General features: G+C 48.4%; 1 protein-coding gene across 23 annotated transcripts in view; it reads right to left on the bottom strand.

The window, feature by feature from the left end:
- The window catches only part of PAX2 (paired box 2), a 91,675-nt gene that overhangs the window by 28,377 nt on the left and 37,057 nt on the right, over positions 1 to 26,241 (bottom strand). For 21 of the 23 annotated variants that reach the window (XM_021399022.1, XM_021399018.1, XM_021399016.1 and 18 more), the window contains 2 exons: positions 22,592 to 22,677; positions 20,429 to 20,548 (listed from right to left, as the gene is read on the bottom strand). In XM_021399022.1, the coding sequence (XP_021254697.1) occupies positions 20,429 to 20,548; positions 22,592 to 22,677 (206 nt within the window). The remainder of the gene's footprint in view (positions 1 to 20,428; positions 20,549 to 22,591; positions 22,678 to 26,241) is intronic. The other 2 variants (XM_021399015.1, XM_021399034.1) reach the window with 1 other exon arrangement.

Genomic DNA, 26,241 nt, shown 5'->3' with positions numbered 1-26,241 from the left:
GGGCACAGACAGAGAAAACAGGGAGTTAGCAGCGCCCTGGCGCGGGGCGGCAGCGGGTGTGGGTGAGAGCAGGGCAGCAGGAGAGGGGCCCTGTGCTGCGCGTGGAGCCGTGCTGCTCTAGGGGGCAGGCTGCGGGCTGGGAAGCCCCTTCTGTCTGCTCTGGCTGCTGGCCTGCTCCGTGGGATGCTCCTGCCCGGTGCGAGCGAGGCTGTGGAGAATGGTGCTCAGCTCAGAGATGAGTTGCGGTTCCACTGATTTTCAGTGTTAAAAATTGCCAAATCTCCATTGCTGAGCATAAAATGGGAGCAAAGCACGGCGATTAGCGTCGCTAGGAGGCTACCAGAGAGGCAGTTCACAGAAAATCTAGAGCGCTGAGGATGGGCTTGCACTGCAGAGGGCTGAGGAAACCTGAAATGGAGAAAGTCCTCTATTGCAGTCTGGAAGGGAGCAGTCTGTGCTGTAACTTCCCAGTTCCAATACGAGGTGTATCTCCATTACTGTTTCCTTCTCATCTGATTATGGCCTGTCTTATCACAGATGGGTCTTTCATCCCCTTCCATAACATGGATAATCCCGTACCCGACTCCACGTTTCAGCAGAGAAGGGCCTCCTTCTGTGGAGGGCTCTGTCCCATTCAACATATATTACTTTCTCTTATGATCTCTGTCCCATTCTGCTACATATTAGCTCATAATTTGTCACAACCCATATCTCAGTTATAAAATTCCCTCCTAAAATAAGTGAATCTTTGTCCGTGACAGCCCCCCTTTCTATCCAAAATGAATTATTGTATTGCTTATTGTATTCCGTAGTGGGAATCAGCCTTCCTTGTAATCCTTTGTTCTTACTACGAAAAAAGCCCCTTTTTTTTTGGTAGAAACATCACCAGAAATGCATCTCAGTCTCTGCAGCAGCCCTCTAGAAAGATCTGATCTCCCTGCAGTACCTCCTGTCACATTCCAGGTGTCTCAGTCTCTGCTGTGCCATCCCATGTCTGCTAGAGCCCCTTCATCCCCTCTGAGATGAGTCCATTATAAATGTCCTGCCCCGAAGTGAATCACATCCAAAGTGAAGCTTTCCCTGTGATAAACCATCTTATCACCCACCTGTTTTTTTTCCCTGTTATCCCCCAATTCAAATGAGGTACATTTATCTCTGTTATAACCCCTTTTTATCTGAAGTGAGTGAGTCTCCTGCTATTAGCATCTGTCACATCCAAGGTGAGTCTGTCTGTTATAACCTCCTGTCCCAGCTGAAGTGAATCTTCCTTTGTCATAATCCTTCATCTCATCTGAGGCAAGTCTGCTCATTATAATCTTCTCCAACTGTGCTGAGTATCTTTGTGCTCTCACCCCTCGGTCTAACTTTGGTGTGACCTGTTATAATCCCCTGTCTCATCCATGCTGATGTGTCTCCATACCCTCCATGCAGAATCTCTGCCCGCTGTTTCATCAGACACAAGCCTGACTGTCTGATAACCCCATCTAAACAAAGATCAGGTTCTCCCACTTACATTACAATTGCCTTTCTGCATTTTCACTACTGTTCCTCATACTTCAGCCTCTTTCAGTGTCTTCTAGTCTGTGAATCTGAAACCTGCTGTCTTGCAAGGAAGTGGTTGAGGGATCAGTGTAGACCTTTTCCCTCCTCCACGTGACTGCGAACGCGCTCATGGCCAGGCAATGTTCCCATGAGCCTGGAGTAGCATTCACTGTGCAATGGCCAGAACCATGCCACTCTGCTGCTCCAACTTTTAGCTCACCGATGGTGCCAAGACGGGTATTTTCCTGGCACGGGTAATGCCCAGCTGGTGGCCCAGAGTAATAACTGAGCCCACTGCCTTCTGGCTATGAGATATATCCGTTTATAGGTGATTATATGATATGATATAATCAATAGTACATTATATACAGTAACGTAGTACAGTACCACTCTCAAGACCATAGAAAATATTACGTATTGATTTGTCCCAGCCAGCAGCCTTCCCTTGAGCATCCCCTTCTCTCTTTCTTTTCCACCCCTAACCAGAGCAGAGCTTACTGGCTCTGATCCCTGACATTTTCTCCTCTCTTCAGTCATATTTGCACAAGGGAAATTTCTTAAGTTTCTGAAAGCTGGAGTTTACGGCATATTTGTCTATGAGAAAACAAAGCAAGGGCTTGGCTGACTGGATTGCATTGTTAGTACAGTCTGCGTGGGCTGTTACACACACCGGGCTGTTCCTGCAAGGACAGCTGTCGGGAGGATGAGGGTGCCTACAGAGTCACGCTCCTAACCCCAGCAGGCACTGCTCTCCAGTCCTGCCTGCAGAAAGCTGGCACAGAACTGCCGTGTCCAGTCTCAGAAAAAAATGGATGTTTCTCTGTCAAGGCTTGTCTTAGCCTGTTCGCAGCTGGTGAAGCTGTTTGCTTTGAGGATTTTCCCTTGTGTCAGCGTGCGTGATTGTGCACACCGTTAATACGCATAGGTGTTGCTGCAGTAGGCTGTGATTCCGAGATGCTCTATGTTCTGCATCACTGTACATGCCTGAGCAGCCATTTGTGTGAGATGCCTGGTTTAGGTTTGTGTTTGGTTTCCAGGGATGGCAGCCCTACAATATGCATGGCATTTGTTGTGAGTGAGCTTGCACTGACTGTCAGTAAAGCAGATTTTACCCTGAGTAGGTTGCCCTGCATGTTTGGTCAGGTTTGTGCACACAGGCACTTGCGTTTACGATCCCTGTCTGCCTGCTGAGCCCTGTGCACACATGTCCCCTGTGCACGGGCCATGCCTTTGTGTGAAGGAGCTGAAACTACAGCTTTCCCAAGTCGCTGTAGGAGTCTCTTTTCCTTCATTTATTCAGAGGCCCTTCAGATCTTGACAAATCTGTCACTCTAAATTTGCGAGAGATTATGGTGCTCTCTCCCTAGCACGGAGAGAGGTGATATATGATATCTGCTGCCCCTATTGATTGCTTGATCTGGTGGCAGAGGGCTGGCGAAATGAACTTGAAATGAACATCATGCCTCAACTCATTGTGCGTATAATACACTACTTAATCCCACATTTTTCAGCTGCTATGGAATTCAATTGATCAATCATGTCCCTCTGATAGTACTGTTTTAGGGGTTATTGCTGCTCTGCTCACTGACCTTTTTATTTATTTATTTATTTATTTGTGTGTGTGTGTGTGTGTGTGTGTGTGTGTGTGTGTGTGTGTGTGTGTGTGTGTATGCGCACGTATGTGCATTTGGCACACTGAGGACCAGCTGATAAGAAGGAGCCTGTACAGTCAGTGGGAAATGAAGGAAAAGGATGAAGGGAGGAGAAGGGGGTTAGATAAGGAAGCAGAATGATCAACGCAAGAGAATAGAGAAGGGGAGTGAAAAAGTTGTAAGGAGAAAGGCAATGCTTTAGTTTAGAGAGAAGCTTTGGGGATGGGGAGCACCATGTCGTAGCCTAGGCAGGTCAGTCTTAGCATCTACAGAAGGGAGGAAACTTTTGACAGAGCACTGTAGGCTACCTAGAGGTGAACCTTGTCTGAACAGCTTGCAGTAATATCGGGCTTAATGGTGGTAGCGCACGCAAATCCCAAACGTCACAGAGCAATAATATGAGTTGTGCATACAGGATTCTAGTTATGAAGCAGAAGAAGTTTCACAGAGATGATCCTGCAGGACAGATTTATGGGCCTTGTGTTGCTAACGCTGAGACTTTCACAGTCACGGATCATTATATTTTCTTCAAAACCAAAGGACTGTAAATCCCCTGTATTTGTTCTATGGTGTCAAAATCTGTAGAGGTTGTGTTTTCATTTTTTCATCTAAAACTGCAAGGGACAGAAACCTATCTTTGTTTTTAGAGTAAAGCTGCTATTCTTATCCAAGCACATGGCCCCATGAGCTGGATTTTCAGGAGAAACCTCAGATTCCACAATACACAAATTACGAGAGCTGGCAATTGTAGGGGTGCGAGTAAAGGTGGCAGTAATGAACAGAGAGGACTTTGGGGAAGAGGTGAGCTCTGACAAAGAAGCTCTTGAAGCTCTTGGGAGGAGTGCTGTGGTGAAGCAAGTTTTCTGCTGCTGGATGAGCCTGGAAGTAGGGAACTGCACTAGCTTTGCCACTGGGGAGTGGCATCACTTTTCCCAGTCCACTTTTACTGGCACAGGAACCTCTGCAATACTGTGACACAGGCACCTCTCTGTTAAATCGGGAGGCTTGTAACAAACAGCTTGAGAGGCGAACCATGGCCTCGGTCACTGTGTTCCTCACAAGAGCACACAGCTGCTGTCAGCATGATCAGGGCTGGCCTTGCATGCGTGACAGGAAACATCTCTCCTCCCAGGGGGCTGCGGAGGGAAGGTGCAGAGCTAACACTCAGCATAAACCTTCAACATGGCACAGAAATGCTCCACAGGTGTCACAGAAGTATCTTGACAGATAGCAAGGAAATCCTCTGCCAGAGGACACAGGAGCAACTGTAACTACATCTGACACAGGGACTGAGCCCATTACAAAGCTCCAAACAAAGAAATGCTCCCAGGCCTGGAAGCCCCATCACCACCATCACTTACAAATAGCACAAAGCTGTAGCAAGACACCTACTCCTCTAGCTCTGGGGGATGCAGAAAGCACCCTTGCTCAGAGTTGGACAGGACTATCCCCACCAGTAATGTAGGAGAGCTCCTAGTAGTGCTGGCATGGGAACACCTCTGTGGCAAAGAAGCACTCCAAAAGGTCATGACAACCTGTACAGCTGGCATGCAGGCAGGGAAATAGCGTTCCGTTCTTGGGGCAGGGCAATTGCTGCCCTGACGACATGTCTGTGGGTGCCCTGTGAAGCCCTGGCCTCAACTGGTGCCCTGCAGTACTCACGATAAAACACCAGCCACAGGAAAAGCAATATGGTGGGCATGAGAGCTGCCAGCTGGGGGACACAGCAGAACCCATTTCACTGTCAAAGCCTCTGAGGGAAATGCATCTGCCTAACACAGCAATGCCAAGCTGGCTGTCAGAGCAGCGCTCCCTGCCCAGCCAGCCCTGCCCTCCTGCAGACCAGCACGTCTCTGCTCCCACTACAGCACATGGCCTGGTAGCCCTGACCCACTCTCTGGTAGCCACCTTGTCGCTACATGCGCTGCCCCTTCTCAAGCCTTTGTGCTTTGTGTTAAGGCTGCTCCGTCCCTTTATCCAATCTCCCTTCTCTTTTTTCCCCCTCTGATGTGCCCCGTGTCCCAGCGCAGCCCGGCCTGTCAGGCATCTCTCCTGTCCATCCCCCGGGGGCCCTTCACTGCGCTGCCAGTTGTTGCAGTTTCAAACTCAATTGTTCTCCTCGGTACTGAGGCAAATGGAGTCATTAATTACCTTCTATCGGCTGGGCCGAGTTCAGAACGCGATCAATAGCCGGCGCTTGTCATTCACGGCAGCCAGCCCCACGCAGCCCCTCACACTGCCTTGGCCTGGTGGCAGCTGCTGGGGAACAGGGCACCCTGTCTGAGCAGGGCTGAGGGGGGACAGCAGGGACGGGAAACTCGTCTGAGGGAGCACATCGCACGTTTGCACATGGCCAACGTGTCCTGCTTTGGGCAAGCTGGGCCAGTCTGGCTGTTGTGCAGTTTCTAGAAGCTCTGTTTGCATCCACAGTGATTATTAATCTGATACTCTGCTCCCATCGGACACTTGGGTAACTCTCAGGATGATTTGGAAAAGGAAGGCTGCTAAATGTGGTATCCATTTCCTTCCAGAATCATTTCTGCAGTCCTTTGAGCAGGGTGCGAGAAGGCACCTTCTCTAGACAGGTTGTTTTGGTGTTTCAGGAGTTAGTGCTGCAAGAACTGTGCTTGATTGCCATTACTGGACTGGTGGGGAGAAGCATACCTCAAATTCAGGTGGAAGAGATTCCAAGTGAGTGCTGGACAGAGCAGAGCGTGGAAGGGGCTGGCAAGATCCAGCAATATTTGGAGAAGGAATATTATCAGAGATCCACACTGTGACAGTGAAAGGCATAGGAAGAGTTCAGGTTACAGACAATACCCTGCAGAAACAGGGACACTGGAAGACATGTACTGGAGAACTGTCTCCTCAGGGAAGTGGATCAGACTTTATGAGCTCTGCATTTGTTCAGGTTGCTGTGTCCATTTGCCTCAAGGGAATCCACATGCCTGAATCTGAGTATGCAAATGGATGATATTGTGCCAGTCCACGTGTCTTTGTGTAATTTAGGTGTGTTAGCAACACATAAACTGTGCATTTGTTACGTGCACAGGCTCAAAGAAGAAAGGCTCAGAAACAAAGGGGTTTTATGTTTTGAAATTAGAGTGTAGGTCAGGCGAGGAATTGTGAGCAAGGAAGGCTGCTGGTGCGGGGCAGAGTGCGTGCCTGTGAGGGAGTGAGATGTGTGCCAGGGCCGCCAGCATGGGGCTGCGTGGGATGGAGGCATCAGGAGGAGCAGAGGTGGGCAGTGCAGCATTAACACAGGGCTCGCATGAGCAAAACAGCAATGCTCAATGAGAATGTAAATGAAATGAATTGTGTGTGCAAATGTGTAATGAAGTGTGTACTCAGATCTGTCTAGGATTATCAGGGGAGCATGCAAATGTGCATTTAAGGAAGTGAGTGTGTGTGTGCATATGAAAATCATATGTATTTACTACAGCATCTGAATGTGTGATTGCAAATTTGGCCCTGGGAAACTAAGTCTGTGCAGACCTAGCTTTACGTAATAGCATAATCAGCACATCCAACTTTACTGAGTGCTTCAGTAAAGGCCTTTCCAGGTGTTAGTCTGCAAACAGCTGCCTTGGACGCATGTACAGCAGGCACGACAGCGTGTATGGGTGTGCAGATGAGGTGTGCTAGTGCAGGGAGCCAAAGCTGGTGCTTTTTGTGCAAGCTGTCACCACAGCTTTGTGACCTTTGGGTATTCTGGAGGTGAGGGCACATATTCTGCTCTCAGGCTGCTGTAAATCTACAACAATTCCCTTACCTCAGAGGAGTCACTGGGGATTTATACCATTGTAATGAAGGACAGAGTGTGGGTCCAATATCTCTCACTAGCACTGCTAGGCTTAACTGCTAGCCAGATAGAAATGCAGCTGCCTCCAGGAGCCAGTACATCTGCTTTGTTTATGTTGGCGGAGGAGCAAGCAACACTATCACACAGCCAGCCAGATCCCCAAGTTAGTGTAAATCTCTAAGTCTCCTGCACTCGGTGGTTATACTGATTTACACATCCTGAAAGTTATCAGAAGGGTTACCCTGATTTATACTGCCGTGGTGCCCAGCACACTGCCTTTAGCGCAGAGGCTCAGGGAGAGCTGCTGCAGGGAGGCAGGCGCTGGAAGCCCTGCTCTTCCCTCTGCCAGGGCTGAGATGTGCTTAACACTGCTGGCGTATGCTGGCTGTCTTTGCTGCCTCCTCTCATCTTCCTAAGCGATTTGTTGGGGAGCTCCCTCTCGTCAGGATCCCCCCCTTGGTGAGCACAAAAAAACGGGTGCCTTTTGTTAGCTCCGAAGGACAGAAGCAACGCAAAAAATTACATCGCATGCAGCCCTAACTATGCTTGTTTAGAGAAACTGCTTGCATTTATGAAGTCTTTGGTGCGGAAAGCAGGGTTGCAAATGACTGCATCAGAGCGACAGTAAAGGCCATTAATTTCCTGTTATGTTTTCCTGTGTTGGGGGCTTTATTAATTTAATTTTACACTGTCGAACAACAGCGAGCGCTGACACTGCCACACTGGAAGGTTTTTTTTCGCGAGCAGTGCTTTGCCTGACATGCAAATCAACACTGCCATCAGAACCGCTAGAGACAAGGGAGGGAACACGGGCTGGGCTGTTCCTGCCAACCCCACTGCCCATGGCCTGGAGACCCCTGAGAACCCAGTGGAGCCCACTGGTGCCTGAGAGTGAGGCCACCAGTACTAGGACTCAGCAGACCCGGACAAGTCCATGCGTGCCGCTAACTCACAGTCTAGAAAATACGAATTCCTTCTTAGCCTGCTTGGTTCCATTGGGCTGATCCCCCACCAACATGCTTCTGTATCCCTCATCTCCTTCTGTCTCTCTTGCTCCAGACTCTCCTTTCCTTTCATTCTACCTTATTTTCCCCTCATACATGCTTTTACCTTAACCTCCCAAGTCAAACAAGGCTGTGCCTACCCCTGAGCCAGATGTCGGTGAATCATGTTAGTGGAAGCTCTTCTGAGTCAGCACTAAACCAGTGCTCAAGCAGAGTGTTTTTAGAGCTGCCATTTTTGATGTGCCATAAAACAAAGACTCCAATCACTCAGAGTCATTAAAATTCCCATGGCATTTTTTGTAAGAGTACAGACATTAACCTGGCTGTCCTGAACAAAATCCAGCCTGAGTGATTACCCACAGCATATCTTAATTCTCCTGTGGTTTCATTTGGACATGGCACAGCGAAATTTCAGTGTTAATGCTCTGCATTGTTCAACATCTGCCACGGTCCATCCGAGTCAGCCACATTTCAGTAGTAAATGAGATCTTCAGAATGAGAAGTTTAATAAACAATGTATTATACAGGATGGATAATTGCAAAACGCCACACAATGAAAGAGCTACAGGCCTGCAATATGCTGCAATCAGCTTGGATTGGCACCATGCACGTTCTTTTTCTGAATGTGCCCATTCCTGTAATACCTATAAATCATTAGTTACTTGGCTAATATATGAAAGATCCTGTGGTGATATGACTTATGTAATATTTATATTGGAGATGTGTTCCAAACTGTAAGAGGGGACCCAGCCATTGGTAGCAATCAGTTCACAGACAGAGGCTGTGTAGAGGAGAGCCATAGGTGTCTTTAAGGCAGTGGCTGGTTTGTTTTCTAGTTCACTGGGTTTTAGTAAAGTTCTCCTAAAACCTAGGATAGATCTGATCTGCTTGCAAGGTCAACTCCTGTGCTCAACGTCTACCTTATCATGCACTAGATGCCAAAAGCCAGAGTGAAAAACCAACAGCTCCTTTGGGAAACCAGACATGGAAATGTGCCTGCCCTTTCTAACAGCTTTTTCTAATGTATCTAAGAGAGGGCTGGATGGACCTCAAGAATTTATGGACATTTCATACACAATAACCACCTCATTAAGGTTTGATTGGATGCCTCCTGAGCCTGTCCTAGTGTAGTCCCCTAGCTTAGAAGCAGAATAACACCACTGAGCTGTCAACAAAGGCAGAACCAGTGAGAGAAAGAAGTGCTGACATACACATCCAAATGGAAATGTAGATGTGATATCCAAGACCTAGCTCCTGGTCAGGCACTGTGCTGCTGTGTGGGAAGAGGACTTTGTACCTCGAACCTGATGGGATCTATCTAACTTGCAAGGTGTCTGGGTGGGTGAAGCAAAAGCAAAGGAGAAATGTGCCCCAAGGCATTATTTTTAGGCCCCTGACAAAACTGACATTTTAAAAGGCATTAAATTGGCATGAAATGTATTTAACACCTATTGATGCATGGGAAGATCACCCTCAAGAACTATGGAAGGTAGCCTTGTCTGACTGGCTGAGTAAGTCTAACTGTTTCTACCAGGTCATCTACTGGAGCTGTGCTCCCTGTGCAAGGTCTTAGGGCTTACCCTAGCCTCTGCAGGCCAACACAAAATGCTGTTTGTGGCAGGCACGCTTGGCAGCCACAGAGGTAGCTGGAGGAAATCCAGTATTCCCTGAAAGGCCCTTAACGTGTTCACAATCTGCATTTTTCTTGTTGTAAAATGAATCATATAGCTTTTTCTGCCTCTCTGCCCTGCTCTTGTCACCTCCTTGCCCTCCTCCGCCCAGCCAGAATTCTCACGAGCTAATCAGTAGGTGAGATCTTGTTGCTTCCCCCTGGGATCCAGGGAAACAAGTTTGGAGGATCTGATGCTATCACTGAGGGAAGCAAAGAGCTCCAGCTTCCCTTTCAAACAGCAGCAGTCCCGTTCGGGGAGGAGGAGGGGTCCTCTATGGCCCTGGCTGGGAACAAGGTGCTTAGTGTTTTCCTTTAGAGCGAGAAGACACTCCTCTGTGGGAATGATTTCCATCTATAAACAGCAAGTGATGCTTAATATTGCATTGATGAAGACTTGGGAGCACAGAGATAGCCAAATTAGGAGCTAATTGGTGCACAGAAGATTTCCTGTTTTGCCCTTTGGCTGCTGTGATGCGAGTGGGGAGAGAACGGAAGGGAGCACGAGCCGTCCTCCGCCAACGCCTCTGCGAAGGTTGGGATTCCTGAGGCCGCTGTTGTCTTGTGCTGTCAAGGTCAGCAGGTTCGGGTTCACTGAACGGTCAGGATGGTTTGAATTACTGGCACTGCCTGCCGATGCTTCTGCTGATTGCGATACGTCTTCCAGCGCCTGCTGCGGGATGCTGCTCCTCGGCCATGTGCTGCGCACCGTGTGGGGCGCAGGGAATGGCAGCGAGGCAGATGCTCTTGTTAAGAGGATAAGGTTTTAGGAAGATTTAAGGAGCCACAGCAATGCCAAGGAGAGGCACATGCTCCATGCACTGAGCACATGGGGACCGGGCTTCCAGAAGTAGTTGTTCTGTTCCATTTGTCCTTCACTCTTCCTGCAAGTTTCTGCCTTTCATAAAAGTTAGACGAGTGACTTGAACAGGGACTGTCAGACCCTTATGGGGTGAAAAGCCCGTTGGAGAAGATTTCTATTCAGTTTTATATAGGTGGAGTGCTTAGTGAGCAAAAATGGATGTCCAAGTCTCCATGTAAGCTGTGCTGCTAGGACGCATCCCGCTGTGTCAGCAGGCAGAGCGGCGCAGGAGGCTGCCATGTCCCTGCAGGAGCGCTCAGAGACTCACAGTGCCATATCCCGGGCCCAGACTGGGGGCAGCGGGAGGAACGTCAGTGGAGCAGGTGGGAAGAACCGGGTGAGGGCCTGCCCCACAGGTGTGGGCGACACGGACATGGGCCAGGCAGTGTCAGCTTGCGGCTGAGTGCCGCAAGAAGCACATGAGAAAGAGCAAAGGATGAAATTGGAAGAGGACTGGAGGTGATGTGGGACTAGTTCCCAGCAGTTGTCTCTGACAAGAATGTCTCCACAATCATCATGGAGTGGATTTCACTGCAGAGAAATCTGGCCTCCTCTGTTCAGAAACCTGAACGCTGGTTTTGGCTTTGTACTCTGTGGTTTGCCGCTTGTCTCTGTGAGTCACTCAGCCCCTGGGTGCAGTCAGCTACATCTGCACCTCCGTACATGCAGCGTCTGTGCTCACACTCTGCAGCTGTACTGAACACCGTGCTGCACGAATACACCTGGAGGAAAGTCAGGGCAGTGCTGAGAGCAGAGCTGCCTGCGCCTGGTGCCAATAGAGAGGCCTCTTGTGCAGCAGCCTCAGAGGAGATCAGGGCTAACTCATCCTCACCGCTCTGAGGATGGGAAGTTCCCACCTCCTCTGAGCTCAGTTCCAGGCAGGCTCTGTGTGGTCTGTCCCTGTTGTTAGGCATATGCTGCGCTGCCTTCACCTCCGTGCCCCGCTCCTCTCCCGGTTCCCTCTCCTGGCACAGAGCAATGGGCTGTGGCAGTAAGAGTCAGGGACAGTGCCCAGTACCGTGCTGGTTTACATTAATGAGATACACATGGTGTAATCCAGCAATGGAGTCAGCTCTACAAAGAGAGGTAATAGCAGGCTGCCATGAACAGAGCAGCTCAGGTAATTGGTTTATCTATCTAGAAGCAGTAGTAGCAATCTCTGCACAGACAGAGTAGCAGTAAAGTCTCTTCCTTAAGGCTATTTCCTTTGTCTTTTCAATTGCTTGCACATCCATGTGAGATAGAGAGAGAGAGAAGGAGAGAGAGAGAGAGCTAGAGAGAGAGAGGGAGAAATGTTAATTTCTGAATTAATGGCTTTTCTCAGCGGAATTGTAAATTCAAATGTCACCTCACAGGGTGACACTACGCTGGGCTGCTGAAGAAGCAATGATAAGATCCCCCTCATCCCCGTGCCGACATATACCCATGCCCCTCCCCTCCCTGAAAGATAGCTGCGGAGTGGAACATGCTACTTTTAATTTGCAATAACACCACAGCAGAGGGATGAGAGGGTGACTGTTTCCGACCCTCCCTTCCACAACAACCCGGGCCATATCTTTCCCGTTCCTCCGCTACCTCCTTCCACCTCCTCTTCAACCCCTCCCATTCTAAACTGAGTCCAAGACAACACATTATCTCAACTCCCCCCACCCCAAACTAATCAAAGGATGAGCTAAGGGAGGCTCTTTAGAACGGATGCCTCTGCAACCCTCTCCTCTCCTGCAATAATCAGGTGAATTAATGACCCTGAAGTTAAAGTGAGTGCTGATACTCAGGCGTTGTGCAGCGTAGGGGAGAAAGCCTTCATTGTTTTCGAGCAGGAGGCGGGCAGCAGCAAGGGAGATTCATGGATGGAGATTGAATATGCAATTTTCTTTCACCTTGCCAAGAGCTGCCCCTGGGCTGTGCCTGGCCTAAATTTTTTTTTTCCTCTTGCCATCTCTGCCTTATCCGGCCCTCCCACCTCCCTTCCATTCTTTCCAGAAAATTACCTTCAAAATTGATTTCCACTTTTACAAACAAATATAATGGGAACATGAGGGGGAAAAAAAATCTTGGGCCGTGATGAATTAGGGCTGTCAGGTGCTTCCAAGTCTCCTTTGTTTTTGTTTTACTGCCCGTTAGGTTCTTTGTTTTTCCAGCAGCTGGGAATAGTGCCCCTGCCCACACACTCCGTGGCTACCATCACGGGATATGTCAGTCACCTGATGTCATCACTGAGTTATCCCTGCTCTCCATCACTATGATGCAAACAGCCACTGTGACCAGACTGCCCTGTCCCTTGATACCAGGATGCAACCGATGTCATGGAGATGGAGCATGTCCCACACTGCTGGCTACTTGCCTTCTACAGCCACCCTGCATGTCCTTGGAGTTGCCTCAGATCTATTCTACTCTGCTCCTCCTGTTCTCTTTTGCCTTTTAAACTGATTCTTGAAAGGGGTTTCCCAGCCCTCACTGTTCTGACAGATCAGCCTGGGCCACCACTGTGGCACTTTGATCCCCACTGCCCCTCAGTGCCACATCACCTTGGTTCTGTAGCAGTATTACCCTTGAGTCTTATTGCCATGTCACTCGACCCAGTAACAGTACCATCACCAGCTCCCACCGGCACGGCACCCGGATCCACTTCTATACTAGCTTTGTGTCCCCTTGCCACATCACCAACAATCATCTAAAAGCACCGTTTGCTTCCACATTGCTACCTATTCCTATCCCTCTTGGGATTCATTCTGTCACCCACCGTGCCCTGAGATCCTCACGGATCCAGGCACTGTGCTGCTGTAGTCTTTATGTCCATGAGCCAGTGCAGCAGCCACCCCCCGAATGCAGGCAGAGCCAGCGTACAGATCGTTAGAGAGACAGGCAGCAGCACAGCCAGGGAGCAGCCTCTGCACAGGTGGGAGCGTGGGGTGCTCAGAGACACCGGGAGGAGCTGTCGCTGCCTGACTCCTGCTGACATCAGCTGCAACGGCCCCTCCCAGGAGTGAGTCAAAAACGCAGGAGAAGATCTAGCCACAAACTGAACGCCCATAAATAAGCAGTCAGATAAGCATGCATTCAGGGCACTCACACAAATAAACTTCAAGAAAAGCATAAGTAAGACTCACACAACACAGCCAGTAACATTTGAAAACGCAAGAATGCAGTCTGGGACACAAGAAAGTACTAATGCAGTATGTATCAATTAAATGTAATTTCTGAATAAACAAATAACTTACAACAACATACATACACTAACTAAATGGAAAACTGGAACTCAATGGAATTTCCTTAAATTCACATATACAAAATTAAATCTTGTAAACAAATACAAACTATTTATATAAATAGATAACTTTCACACAGGCAAGAACAGCCAATATATGCATATAAAACATGCACACAAATAAATAATCCCAATGCAAATGTACCCTCTGTACAGACTATATACAGAGGTGCACAGCACTAACAGGCTATGTATTTGTGTCTGGCAGCCACAAAGATACATTGATACTCCCAGCTATGTAACAACACATACACAGAGAATATACATACAAATATACAACATTCACATATGTGCATAACATGTGAATACAAATACCTGGTGTTCATAGAAATACATAGCACTAATGCTGAGCCGTACACGCCCGGACATCCAGATGATCCACACTATGCATACCCCTGCTAGGCAATACACAGCTTAACATAGACATTGTCCAGGTCTCTGGGTGCATGCACAAAATTATGGGTGTACCCTGCCGCTCATCGTGGTACAATAAACACTGATAAGTAGAGAGCAGTCACCCTAACACAGAGATACAGAAAACAAACAGGCGTGCATTCCGAGGTACACAGATACACAAGCAGAGACGCACACAAACACAGCTGAAGCCAAACCAGCTTGTCTTCAGATAGTGCCAAACCATGCCAAACTAAGCAGCTGTGTCAGCTTCAGAAGCAGAGCAAACTGTCCAAACGGCTGCCTGTGATGTAAGCTGTTAACTCCCCCTTACCTGAAGCCCTCCCGAGCCACGCACCCTCCGAACTGCCAGGCTGCACACACAGACAGACATCTGTCCCTCTCTGTTACAGGCAGGCTCCAGCTCAGTGGTGCAGCAGCCCACCTTTCTGACTGTGCTGTGCTGCTTATGCATGGCCATCGCCTTTATCCAGTCTCCGCGGCTCGCTTTCTCCACACATCCTCTCCCTTTGCTGTCCATCCCGCAGCTCATTTGGGAGGTGCCTGCCTCGTGTTCTCCTAGAGTCTTGCCAGCAAAGACCCTCAGGAGGAAGAGATAAGGGGCTGCTGAGAATAAAGTGCCTCTTGATTTACATCTTCATCTGGAGTGAGAGGAGTGCAACCTACTCTGATCTGTGTAGGCACAGTGAACCTGGAAGTTCTCCATAACCGCTGCTGTCTGCTGCAACACACCATCACTGCAACCAGATAGCCATTGGGAACTTGGCCACACGGTGTGATACTGCACTGTCCTGGGCAGAGCAGGGGGAAGGTGCTGTCAGAGTGACACACCCCAGAGATTTCTCACTCTGTGTGCACAGCCATGAACTGCTGGGTGCACACCCTGAAGCTGTGTTTGGTGATTGGAATGGGGAGTTAGCACCTGAGGTAACGTAACTGCATGTGTCTCTGGTGTCAGTAAAACTACTGTAGACCTGCAGTAAAGCAATCATATGGAATAGTGCAAACACATCAGCTGTGGTGACAAGAAATCACAGCACAAGACAATGCAGCCACACCACAGCAATGCTGTTGTGTCACCTGCAGGGGTCCAAGCACACTCTGTTGTCTTCAACAGCACAGCAGTACTGGGAGAACTGAAGTCCACCTATTGCCCTGAGGTGAACGTACATTAGATGTCACGATACAGTCAGGTGCAATGCCTTGCAGACATGCGCAGGTAGCACAGGACAACAAATGCGTTTCTCTTCAGGGCAGTTCAGGGCCCTCATACCACTACACCAGTGGCAGAGCACCATCACACTGCAGATGACAATGTAAGCATGCTGTCTGTCCTGGAACAACCCCAGTATGTTGTGGAGCAGCACGACTGTATTCCATGAAAACATACAGTGCTCAAGACAGCACCAAGGTGATGTACCCCTCTTGACTTTGGTCAAGATCAGATGACAGTCTGTCACCAGTCAACAAATGATATCAACTGCAGTAGCAACTGCCTGAGTGGCAATGACAGTACAGCGCAGCCGGCCACGAGGCACCAAGTCACCTCATGGAAACAGCACTGCTCGAGCAGTGACACAGACGTACCACCTCACCACCGCCTCCTTGCAGAGCACGATGGCCTCGAGTGCAGCAGGGCAGCATACAAGCAGCAGTACACTTATCTCATCATTAGTGTCAGAAACCCACAACATGATAACCACAGTCACGCCGCCTGCAAAGATGTATCGATGGCACTGACAGTGACATGAAGTCACCTGAAATGTCACAACCACATCTTCCAAGTGATATAATCATTGCCACCATGAGCAGCACAAATGGGATAACACTTGCAGTGGCACACTCACCTGCTATATAGCTGCTCAGAGCCTGAGACCTCTGCAAACACATATACGTCTCTCCTCTCCGCACTACCTTTCACTGAAATTATTGAGTTCAAAATTTTCTTCAAGACATTGTGTTCTGGGGCAGCACCTAAAAAACCCTTTTCTGGTCTGGGACTGTAGCAGCTCTCCTTGCTCCACACTCCACTGATGGAGGCATTTCTGCCTTCCCAGAAGGAACATAGGCATCATGGACAAGCTGGAAATCCCTTAAGCTGACTGCTGTCAAACCTTGCTCTGCAGTCAGAGTCCCCATTGGGAGTGCGAGAAGAGAAAGCCACCTGTGACAACGTAATGCTCCTCAGCAGAGGATGCTGTGATAGTAAGAGTCAGAAAATTATGGATGCAGTACGAAAGCAACACATAGCACCGCAGTGACGCTGCCTATCCTGCAGCTACATGGCCAGTAGTGAGAATGCTCCTATGGCTGCATGCAGTACCTTGTTCTGAGCAGCTCAGTGCCACGGCCTGCAGCATGCAGCCTCATTTGGAACTGCACGGTGAATCACCTGCATCGATACACCTGTAACTGACCTGCCAAAATAGCAGTGACCCTTCACTGTTCCCCTGCACTGACACAGCCCTGCCTCACTTATTTCAGTGTAAATCACTGTGATCGTCCAAGTGACAGGTGAAGAGAGGGAAGGAGGAACTTCTGCCTTCCGAGGTTAGCTCCCCCATCCCCACCGGGGATTCCTTTACTGCAAACAGCCTGAGTATTACTGCCATTTACAGGAGCAATCACTTTGTCCCCTCCTCTCCCACAAACCCACTGCTGATATTAGCACTGATCACACTAACAAGCCTGTGGGTTTTATTACTACTGATACTAATAATACTGGACACATTACGTCTGCTCCCGCCAATAACAGGCTGTAGATATGATCCCTGCTAATGCCAATAATACTGGGGGATATTATCTCTGCCATTGTCAGCACTGCAGATATTATTGCCAGTAATGCTGTCAAATACTACAGATATTGTCAGGGACCAAGATTAATAATGCTGGGATTGTTACAACACTAGCCTCGCTGGAACACAAATCCCAAATGAGAATTTGGGTCTATAGAGAAGTTCATTTGTGGCCTGCTATTGAGAGAAAGAGCTGTTTTTAACAAGAATAGTTTTGTAAATGTTCCCAAAGTTTTACTCAGCTGGAGATGCAGGGAACCATTTGAAACATTCTTTTCACATTGTCAAATTATTTATCTGTTTATCCATCTATCTGTCTTCTCTCTCCCTTTTCTTTCTATATACTGCTTAAGACTATAGTATTGGAGCACTACTAATTTTTTCTTAGCTCCTATGGCTCACCCCAGTTCTCACCCTTTTAGCTGTCAGTGGGGGATTATGGAACTACAGAACAACAACGATCTGGATCAAGGGATAGAGCCCACCCTCAGCAAGTTTGCTGACGATACGAAGCTGGGAGAAGCGGCTGACACACCAGAGGCTGTGCTGCCATTCAGATGCTCAGATCTAGCTCACTCTCAGTGCCGTATTCTTCCCAGGCCAGCCAGCACATTTGGTACATTGGTCCCCCGCTTCTCCACGAGGGACACACCTGGCTGTCATCGGCCATTGCTAAGCCCATCTCTGGCTCCTCCTGTCCAACTTGGGAGTTCTGCTACATCATCTTGACACATAATTATCTCTCCTCTTCTTAATCATCTGTGCTACTGTCTAATGCAGCGCCAGCTGCAGAAAAGAGTACCTGGGGGAGGGGCTGTGCTCAGACAGGGGCTCCTCTATCTCTCCCACCCTGTCCCCAGCCAGTGCAGGGGTTGCTAACAAAGTTTTCAGGAGCCAGGATTCAGGAGCACTTTGGTCCTTCCCCTCTCTCCGCAGAACTGCATTCCTCACAAAGCATCATCCTTGCAGCGAAGCTGGCCCAGTGGAGGAGAAAGAAGGAGAACAGTGCTGCTGTCTCTGCCTTCTTTAGGGAAGAGACATTCCCAAAATGCTGGGAAAGTAGATGTTCTTTTCTACGTGAGAATAAACCCTGCAGTTAAGAAAGTGCAACAAGACGGAGCTCAGAAGCTTTGGGAAATACTGAGAAGGTCTATATATCCAGCATGAGCGTGCAAGGAATACCTGCACTGGACTTCTTGCCTTGCTTTCTTAATCCTCATCTCAGCTAGGAGTGCCCAGAGCCCTCAGTGCTGCAGGGCAGGTTACCCAGCGGCAGTGCAGGTTACTGGCTGTGCAAAACCTCCCCTTGGACCTTCTGACTTTAGGGCCTAGCTCTGCTATGATGGTGTCTGTCAATGTTCCTTACAGCCACTGTGAGCGCAGAGAGTCAGCTTCTGAGCAGGGGTGTTCAGCAGCTGCCAGGGGTCCCTTGTGAGGTTTCTCTGGGGCAGAAGTGTGACATCTCCCTGAGGCAGATACCCAGGATGGCAGAATGAAGGCTCTTCTCTAAGGAGTTTGCAGCTGTGTCGTGTTACTGAGATCCCACACCTCCAGGACTGTCTGGTACCTTTTTGATTTCTAAGGGGATATGTGTGCTCTTGGCCAATAGCAGGGAGTTGCACAGTGCTTCTTGCCCTTCAAAAATCAAATCCAAGATGAATTAAAGACAGACATAGAGAGCTGTTCTTACTGCCAGTGAATCTTTGTGAAGTGTCACGGTCTTGGATGTTTGTTTGATTGTTTCTGCATTTAATTGTACTGCTCCAAAAATTTCAAATTCCAGGGCTGGCGATGATTGCGTGGCTGCATCTAAGTGGGATGATCCTTGCAGGTATTTAGAAAGAATAGCTGCTAAAGCCAGACTGAACTGCTTCATTTCAATGTGAGATATGGAGGCACCGCCTTGACAGCTTGTGATCACCAAGCTGGAATGAATGAGAACAGGGGTTCACAGAAACCCCAAATACTGCCAAGAGATATACACAACCATTAGAGAAACTTGTCGCTCAGTTTGAAATGACGCTATTTCCTCTGTAAGTAATGATAAGAAATGCCAGAGAGGCTTACAATGTTTTCAGTCTCTTACTCCTGACATTTTTTTGACTTTGAGGCATTGACTCAGCCCTTCCATTGCTACACTTTTCTCTTAGCTAGGCCCTACTGCCATCTAGCTGGGAAATGGATCTTCCTCTGGGTCTTGATCCAATTTCCAATGGCATCAGCAAAAGTCTTCCCATTTGCTTTGATAGGAGATGAATTGGGTCTTTGCTTCCAGACTCTAGTTTTACTTTGTATTAAGGAGAAATGGGTCTGCCTTTTTCTTGGGATTATTTTCTATTCGGATCTAGAATTTAGAAATGTGAACCTCACTGGCATCAATGCTGAGGAAATGACTGGAGGAATCTCAAAATGCAGCATCTCTCTCAGAAGAGCCTTCTCACCATGCATCACAAAGAGCCCTGGTACTGCCATACACCACACAGCCTGGGATTACTGCACACACAGCACAGGAAGCCACCAACACTGCCAAGAGAGCCCCGTGCAACAGGCAAAACCAACACCCTGAAGGCAGTGTTGAGCTGCATAGACTAGTCAGATGCTACTCTTAGAAAAGTTCACCTCCTAGCCCTCAGTTTATGAACGCATCAAATTAGAAGAGCAAGACAAAATTGTACAAAGACACTATAAAGACACCAAGACCTTTTCCATCTATTCCAACTGTGTCTCTCTGGACCTGAGGCTCCAGCTTTTGGTTCATTTCAAGATTCACTTTGCCCTGAGTCCTTCCCAACAAGTAGGAAAGAGAAGGAAACAGCTTAATCCTAGTTTCTTAGATCCCTAGTGGAAGGCTTGGATAACAACCTTGAGGCCACAGAAGAGCTCCTGTTCTGCTTTCCCCTTGTCACAAGCATGGCAGTTCTACTGTATAGACACTACCCATGGAATCCCGGCTCTTATAGCCACCACAGCTAATGCAGCTCATGGCACACCAAGGGGCAGGAGCTTGTTTGCAAGGGGAGGGAAAGATGCCCAACGTTGCTGATGCTTCTCTGAGATGGCATTTGGTTTGAAAACAAGTGAGTTGGGGAAACCTTGTTTACCCACAGTTCCAAGTCTAGGCACCTGCTGGCACCTAGGGGGCTCAGTTCCAGCCATTTCCAGCAGTAAATGAACTTGGGATCAGTTCCAGCAATGGAGACGGTTCTCTGCCTGCCGAGCAGATGTCTGGAGACGCAGCCTGTCATGAAAAGGCCTCGGAAGAAGAGCACTCCAAGCCAGCAGGGCAGTGGCGGGGAACTGGTCTCTGTTGCTAAAACTGATCTAGCCCCTGGAGCAGCTGCAAACCTTGGCCTGAAACTGGAGCCTGTACATGGGGACAAAGAATATAAAAGGGAGGATGAGCTTCTCCCCTCCCCCTACCTTCATCACGTTTCCTCTTCTCGCCATTCGACCGAGGAATCCCCAGGATCCCGTTAATGGAGTAAGAGCCCACTGGATCATTGGAGGCACTGGAGACGGGAGGGGATGCTGTACTGGGCACTGGACAAAAGGAAAATGGAGAAAGGGCCATGAGGAGAGCAGCCAGCACTCAGGGATCCCCCCACTGAAAGCTACACATACCACTACTCTCACAGGAGAGCCTGGGCACTAAGCAGACTCCCTGTCCCACACACAGAAGGACTCGTGCTAATCCTGCTCTGCTAATGCTGCCGAATCCTAGCTGTGCCATCCTGTTCATATGCCGCATCTCCATAGCCTTCCTGTACAGGACCAGTAGGAACAAGCCAGTGTGCTCCACCATGAAGCTAAACCTTGTTGTTTCCCGGTTCAGAGCAGGTCTCCCAGGGCATCCAAGGTAACTGAGTGCAATGCTGCACAGGCCACATTCCCCAGGGGCTCTCAGACTATCCATATTTTGCCAGATCATTTCCTCTGAACATTTTTCCACCTGGAGTGCACATACTCTGTCTTAGCCAGACCAGCTAAGACAGCACTCTAACGTGTCCACCCAACACACTCCATGAAAAATCACCTTCTCTTAGCACAGGTGAGAAGCTCTTCAGTGTTGGGCCAATAAATTCAGTTCCCTTCTAGAACAAACTATGAGCTCGTGATACATACTCCAACCAAGATTAATAAAAATCTTGTATCTTTCTCTTGCACAGATCAGTGTAAACTGGCAGACTCCTCCAGCCACTCAGGACTCTCCAGGACTGCTCTTGAGTTTCCAATATATCGGAAAGGACAAATCACCCAGATTAGAAATAATTACTCCCCAATAATTAGGGCTTTAGGTTATAGAGCAAGTAGAGTTGAACATCCAGTAGGCAAGTCCATTATGTCCCAGCATGCCCCAGTCATTAGGAGGATATCCCAGTTCCCTTACAAGCCACTAGCCATCATTCAGCTCATAAAGCATTGAGCTGAAGCATTCAATACCTCCAGCAGAGGCTTTCCAGAACAGAGCAGAACCTGCCAGCACTGCCCAATGTAGACCCACACTTCTCAGTACACCCCAGAGCAATGAGAGGCTCCAGCAGCAGTGCTCACAGCCACCGCCAACTCATTCCCTAGACATTGCATTGCTTCTCCAAGAAGGGATAATATCTGCCAACTCCATCTGATGTGGTCAGTGTTTCCCAGGCCATTGAGCGAGTTCAGATTAAAAGGGCATCCAGAAATGTTCTTCCATACTGGGTCATTAATTCTTTTGTGCTCTTGAACACAGTTCATGTACAGGAGTGTATCTGCCAGCTCTGTTCCACATAGGCCAGCACTTTCCAGTAAATCCTTGTTTAGCCACTGATTCTCAGTAACCAATAGCATCTAAGACAATGTCTTAAGCCACAGATAAGCCACAATATCGCATAACGTTACATGTTCTCTCCTGCTCTTAATTGCTATTAGATAACCCAGTGCTAACAGCAGCAGCAGACATTTGCACCGTACAACCCACATCAGCGAACAACACCCCATCACATGTCTAGCACAGCACCTTTAAACACAACAGACTAGTAGACATTTGGTAGCTTTATTACAGCCTCCATCTTCTGCTCACCTCAATAAGCCCATTTCCCCTAGCAGAAAATACATTTTCTCAGAGAAATACACCCATGGGATAGCTGACTGCAGAGCTAGAACATCGAAAGTCTCTGTAGTGAGGTATCAGAATGGCATATCCTGATCTGTGCATTGCTGTCTCAGAAACAGGCTGGCTCCAGCAAAGGGAGAGATGAGAAATGGGGAGAGAGGAGGAAAGCAAGTTCAAGTAAGAAGGAGAAGAAAGGTGAAGGCTAGTGCTTGAGTAGGATAGTGGCAAGTACGTCTCTCTAGGAAGGTGAAGGAGAGAGCTAGCAAGTGAAAGGAGTGTTGAGGCAGGATAGCTTTGGGCAAACTCCTTTGGGTAAACTCTGCAATGCAGGTAGAGCAGCAGAGAACAGAAACCTCCGCTTTCTGGTGAGGTTTCTTTCCCCCCATCTCCCTTCTCCCTAGCACCTGCTTGTCAGACTTGTTCACTCCTGCTGAGCTTCATTCCCATTTCCACCTGTCCCATCACCAACCCCTCCGTGCCAGTCTCCTTACCGATAGTATGTCCTGGTGCAGCCACACCTGTCCCGCTCCCATCTGGTGTTGGGTGGAAAGGTTGCTGAACTTTGGTTCTGATAATCCTGAAAAAAGAGCAAAACATGTTCAGAACTCAACTCTTCATGCAATTTCTCTGGGCCTTTGAACATCGCGTTTCCAACAATCAGAGCCTGAGCTGACATCTGGCTGCAGCAGAGCACCATCTTAGCACTTCTTGCGGTCCTGGTTCTGATGCTTTAATGGTCCTGCTCCCGCAGATTTGTCCTTGCTGTACTCTGTCATCTTCCCCAACCATGTAGTCACTGCATGATTATGGTGCTCAGCGAGCAATCTGGGATCCAGCCTCTCATATGTGTTAGCCACCGCGTTATTGTTTGTGATCAGATCTGCTCGCATGCTCATGTGGCAGCCTTTGCAGCCAACAGCCACTGCTAGATTTACAAATGGTGTAGACTGCATTTTGTTGCATACTTCAGAAATTCCTTTTGGCATAGAACCGGGAGATTTGAACTGATGGAGGGCTTTCCCAAAGCCCTACTCTTTGTAAATGAGACAATGGGAGCAGGAGGCACCTATATGGAATGATGAGGGGATATAGGTCACCAGGAAAAAGAATCTACAGTAAAGGGATTCTGCTTTTGTTTATCAGGTTGTGCACGAACACAGTACGGGAACCCAAAACAATGCCTCAGTGAATGCCACAAAGTTCACAGTGCAGTTGAGAATGAAAATAAACTGAACTGCAATTGTCAGTGTTCCGTTTCTTGTTACATGCAATCTTTCACCTCTAAGTCACTGATTTAAATCCAGCTGAGGTCGGTGTGAAAGAAAATCACTATCCCCTAATGCTTGGCTGGGGGGCCTGCCCACTGCCAGATGCTGGGTAGCAGTGACTCAGGAACAACCATGTCTTACCAAGGGGCTCAGCAAATAAGCCATGACCTGTGAAGGCCATGGAGACTAAATTCCTTTCTGAGCTTAAAACAAGCCTCTCCAATTAGGATGAAGGCTGCAGATGCTCTTTCGGCTTAGTTTCTGGAACTGTCAGCCTTGCATTGTATTAGCTTTAACCTCTCCCCAAAACTCTCTCCACAGAAAGTGAAAGCAAATAATGCATTCTCCCTGCCCACCCAAGGGGTTTCTCTTAGAAATTCACACTAAAGAAAAAGTTGGCACAACTTCAAAGAGCAAATATGTGGCTAGTGGGCAGTGTGGCATGGACAGAGGTAGGCAGAGACTTCGGGAGGACATTTCTGAAAAGGCATGGCTTCACAAAGTGAAGCCTTCGTAGGAAGAGAAAGGCATTTCAGAGCACATCACCTCAGGTTACTGGAAAACACAAGTAGACGGTGAAACCTGGGCAGTTCCTGGAGGGGGAGAGGACGCCTGGGACTTAACTGCAGATAGGTGATGTCAGGGCTCTGGCTGGGGACAGAGAACCCTCCCACTCCTCACCCCACATAGTGCAGGGGTGCCTGGTTCACAGCTGTGGGCACACAGACAGGAGGTGTCAGAGGACCTCAGGCCAAGGGGCTGGATTCTTAGGTCATACTGGTGTGCATGAGCTGGGAGCTGATTTGAGGAGTCAGTGCTAGGGCAAATAATGCAACTTTCTTCTTCTTTTCTATTTTTTTTCCCTTTTCTTTCCTCTCACATTCCCCCTAAAGCCCCCTGAAGTGCCACTCTGGTTGTGTGAGTTTATTGATTTCCCCCAGCCCAGAGAAACAGAAAGAGGGGATGGGGTGCAGGCAAAGGGATGGAAATAGAAAGCTATAAATTATTTGTGACAGGAAAGCAATAGTGCCAGAGTGCTGAGCACAAGTCCCGTGTCACTATTAGATTCCTTTTAGCCTGATGACACTGTAAAAGAGGTTAAGTGTCTGATGGAATCGTACACCTTGGGGGCAGGGGCAGTCCAGGAGCAGAACAAGCCACAGAGAGCGGGTATATCAATTCTCCAGGCCAATAATATTCCCCTCATTGATTGCAACACAAAGTTCAAAAATCTCATTATAGTCAGGCAGACCTGGAACTTTTTAAAAATCAATAGAGTGATATAACGTATGTATACTTTGTATAAATGTATCTATCCATCCATCCATCTCCAAAAATCTGCCTGAGGGTGTCTAAGTTAACCTACACATTATACTATGTTATGTTCTATTGTAGTGCAGCATAGTGAATGGATCAGAAGCTTTCCCCTGCAGCCTCAGCTGACATGTTATGCCATGTCCTATTAGCACTGAGATGACATCAGACAGTCCCATTCGCACTGCGATATGACATCAGATTGGCCTTCAGACTGGGGGGTGGCATGAGCCACTCTGCTCCCGCTGCCGGAGCCTCAGATGAGCTGTGTTGCATGGAAACTGCAATGCTTCCAAGGCCATCTAGAGTAAAACCAGCCTGTGAGATGATTTGGGTATAGCAATCCTGTCCATAATGCTTGGAAACCCCAGGAAGGGATGAGGAGGAAGGTTCTGCTTCCTTCCCTGTTGTGTACTTGGGCTGTCAGCTCAGAGTGTTGGTTGGTGCCCACTGTGGCTGTGTACACAGAGACATGTCCATCAGGAGCTGGAGCGAACTCACCAGCTCATTTCACCAAGTAGCCATCAGCTGGTAAAGATTTTTGGTCACTACCAACCAGGGCCAGCTCCAGCTGGTGACCTCGAGGCGAAATGCCCCATTGGAAATATTTCCTTCTTACAAAGGAAGCTGGCTTTGTGTCAAGAGTGTCCAGGAATAGTGAGCAAGTGGGAGCATTGTTGGTTTTGCAGCCTCGGGTGGCTTGGTTCAGCTCGTTTCTGGCATTAAATGGCTGAACCTAATGAGGCAGTAGATGTCTCCTATGGCTAGAAGAAGAGGCAGGCCAAGTGCTCCTCTGCCACATAGGCATGGCCTCACTCTGGCATTGGAAGGAGAGAAGTCTCAGATCCTAACTTGGAGCACAGACTATGGCCATGTGTCACCCAGGGTTGCTTCATTTCGGGACAGTGATAAACAGCACTGTCCCCAGGAATTGCTGCTGTCACTGCAGCAGGCTTCAAGCAAGTTGCCTTTGTGAGACCACCTAACAAAAGTGCAGATGAAAGATGAAGAAAGCTGACTCCATCCTGTAGCAACAGATGCATCAAATAATGCAGTCCTAAAACTTCAGGACTGGTGAAAGGTTCTTACCATTCTCAGAGGCTGAAATATGCACGGAGCTGCCCCAAACTTAGGAGCGCTACCTTCCTGCTCTGTGAGAGGGAGCAGACCCTTGGTCACCTCTTGCTGTTTTCTGTGGCTTGTTCTTGCCTCTAGATGCTAGAGAAAGACATGCCTTTTGCAGAACACTTCTGCAGCTCTTCCCAAAAGAGGAAGGGACACAGATCTTGGCACACTGCTCAGCAGTGCTGATTTCTTGAAGTAAATGCCAATGTTTTCAAAGGCCTTTCTTTTCTCCAATAGAAATTGTCACTTTGGACTAATTTCATCTCTGCTCTAATTCCATCACAGTCAGTGACTCCAATAACAGCCTTTGTGTTTAATTAGGGGCATAAACTGGCACTTATTGTAAATTCCCATTTTTCATTTTCCAGTGGGAGATTTTTGCACAAGTTGTCTACTCTGAGCTTCAGAGAACATACAGTTTTAATACACAACCG

The sequence above is a fragment of the Numida meleagris genome, chromosome 5 (genome assembly GCF_002078875.1).
Source record: "Numida meleagris isolate 19003 breed g44 Domestic line chromosome 5, NumMel1.0, whole genome shotgun sequence".
Lineage (NCBI taxonomy): Eukaryota > Metazoa > Chordata > Aves > Galliformes > Numididae > Numida > Numida meleagris.
This window is presented reverse-complemented; position numbering and strand designations above follow the sequence as displayed.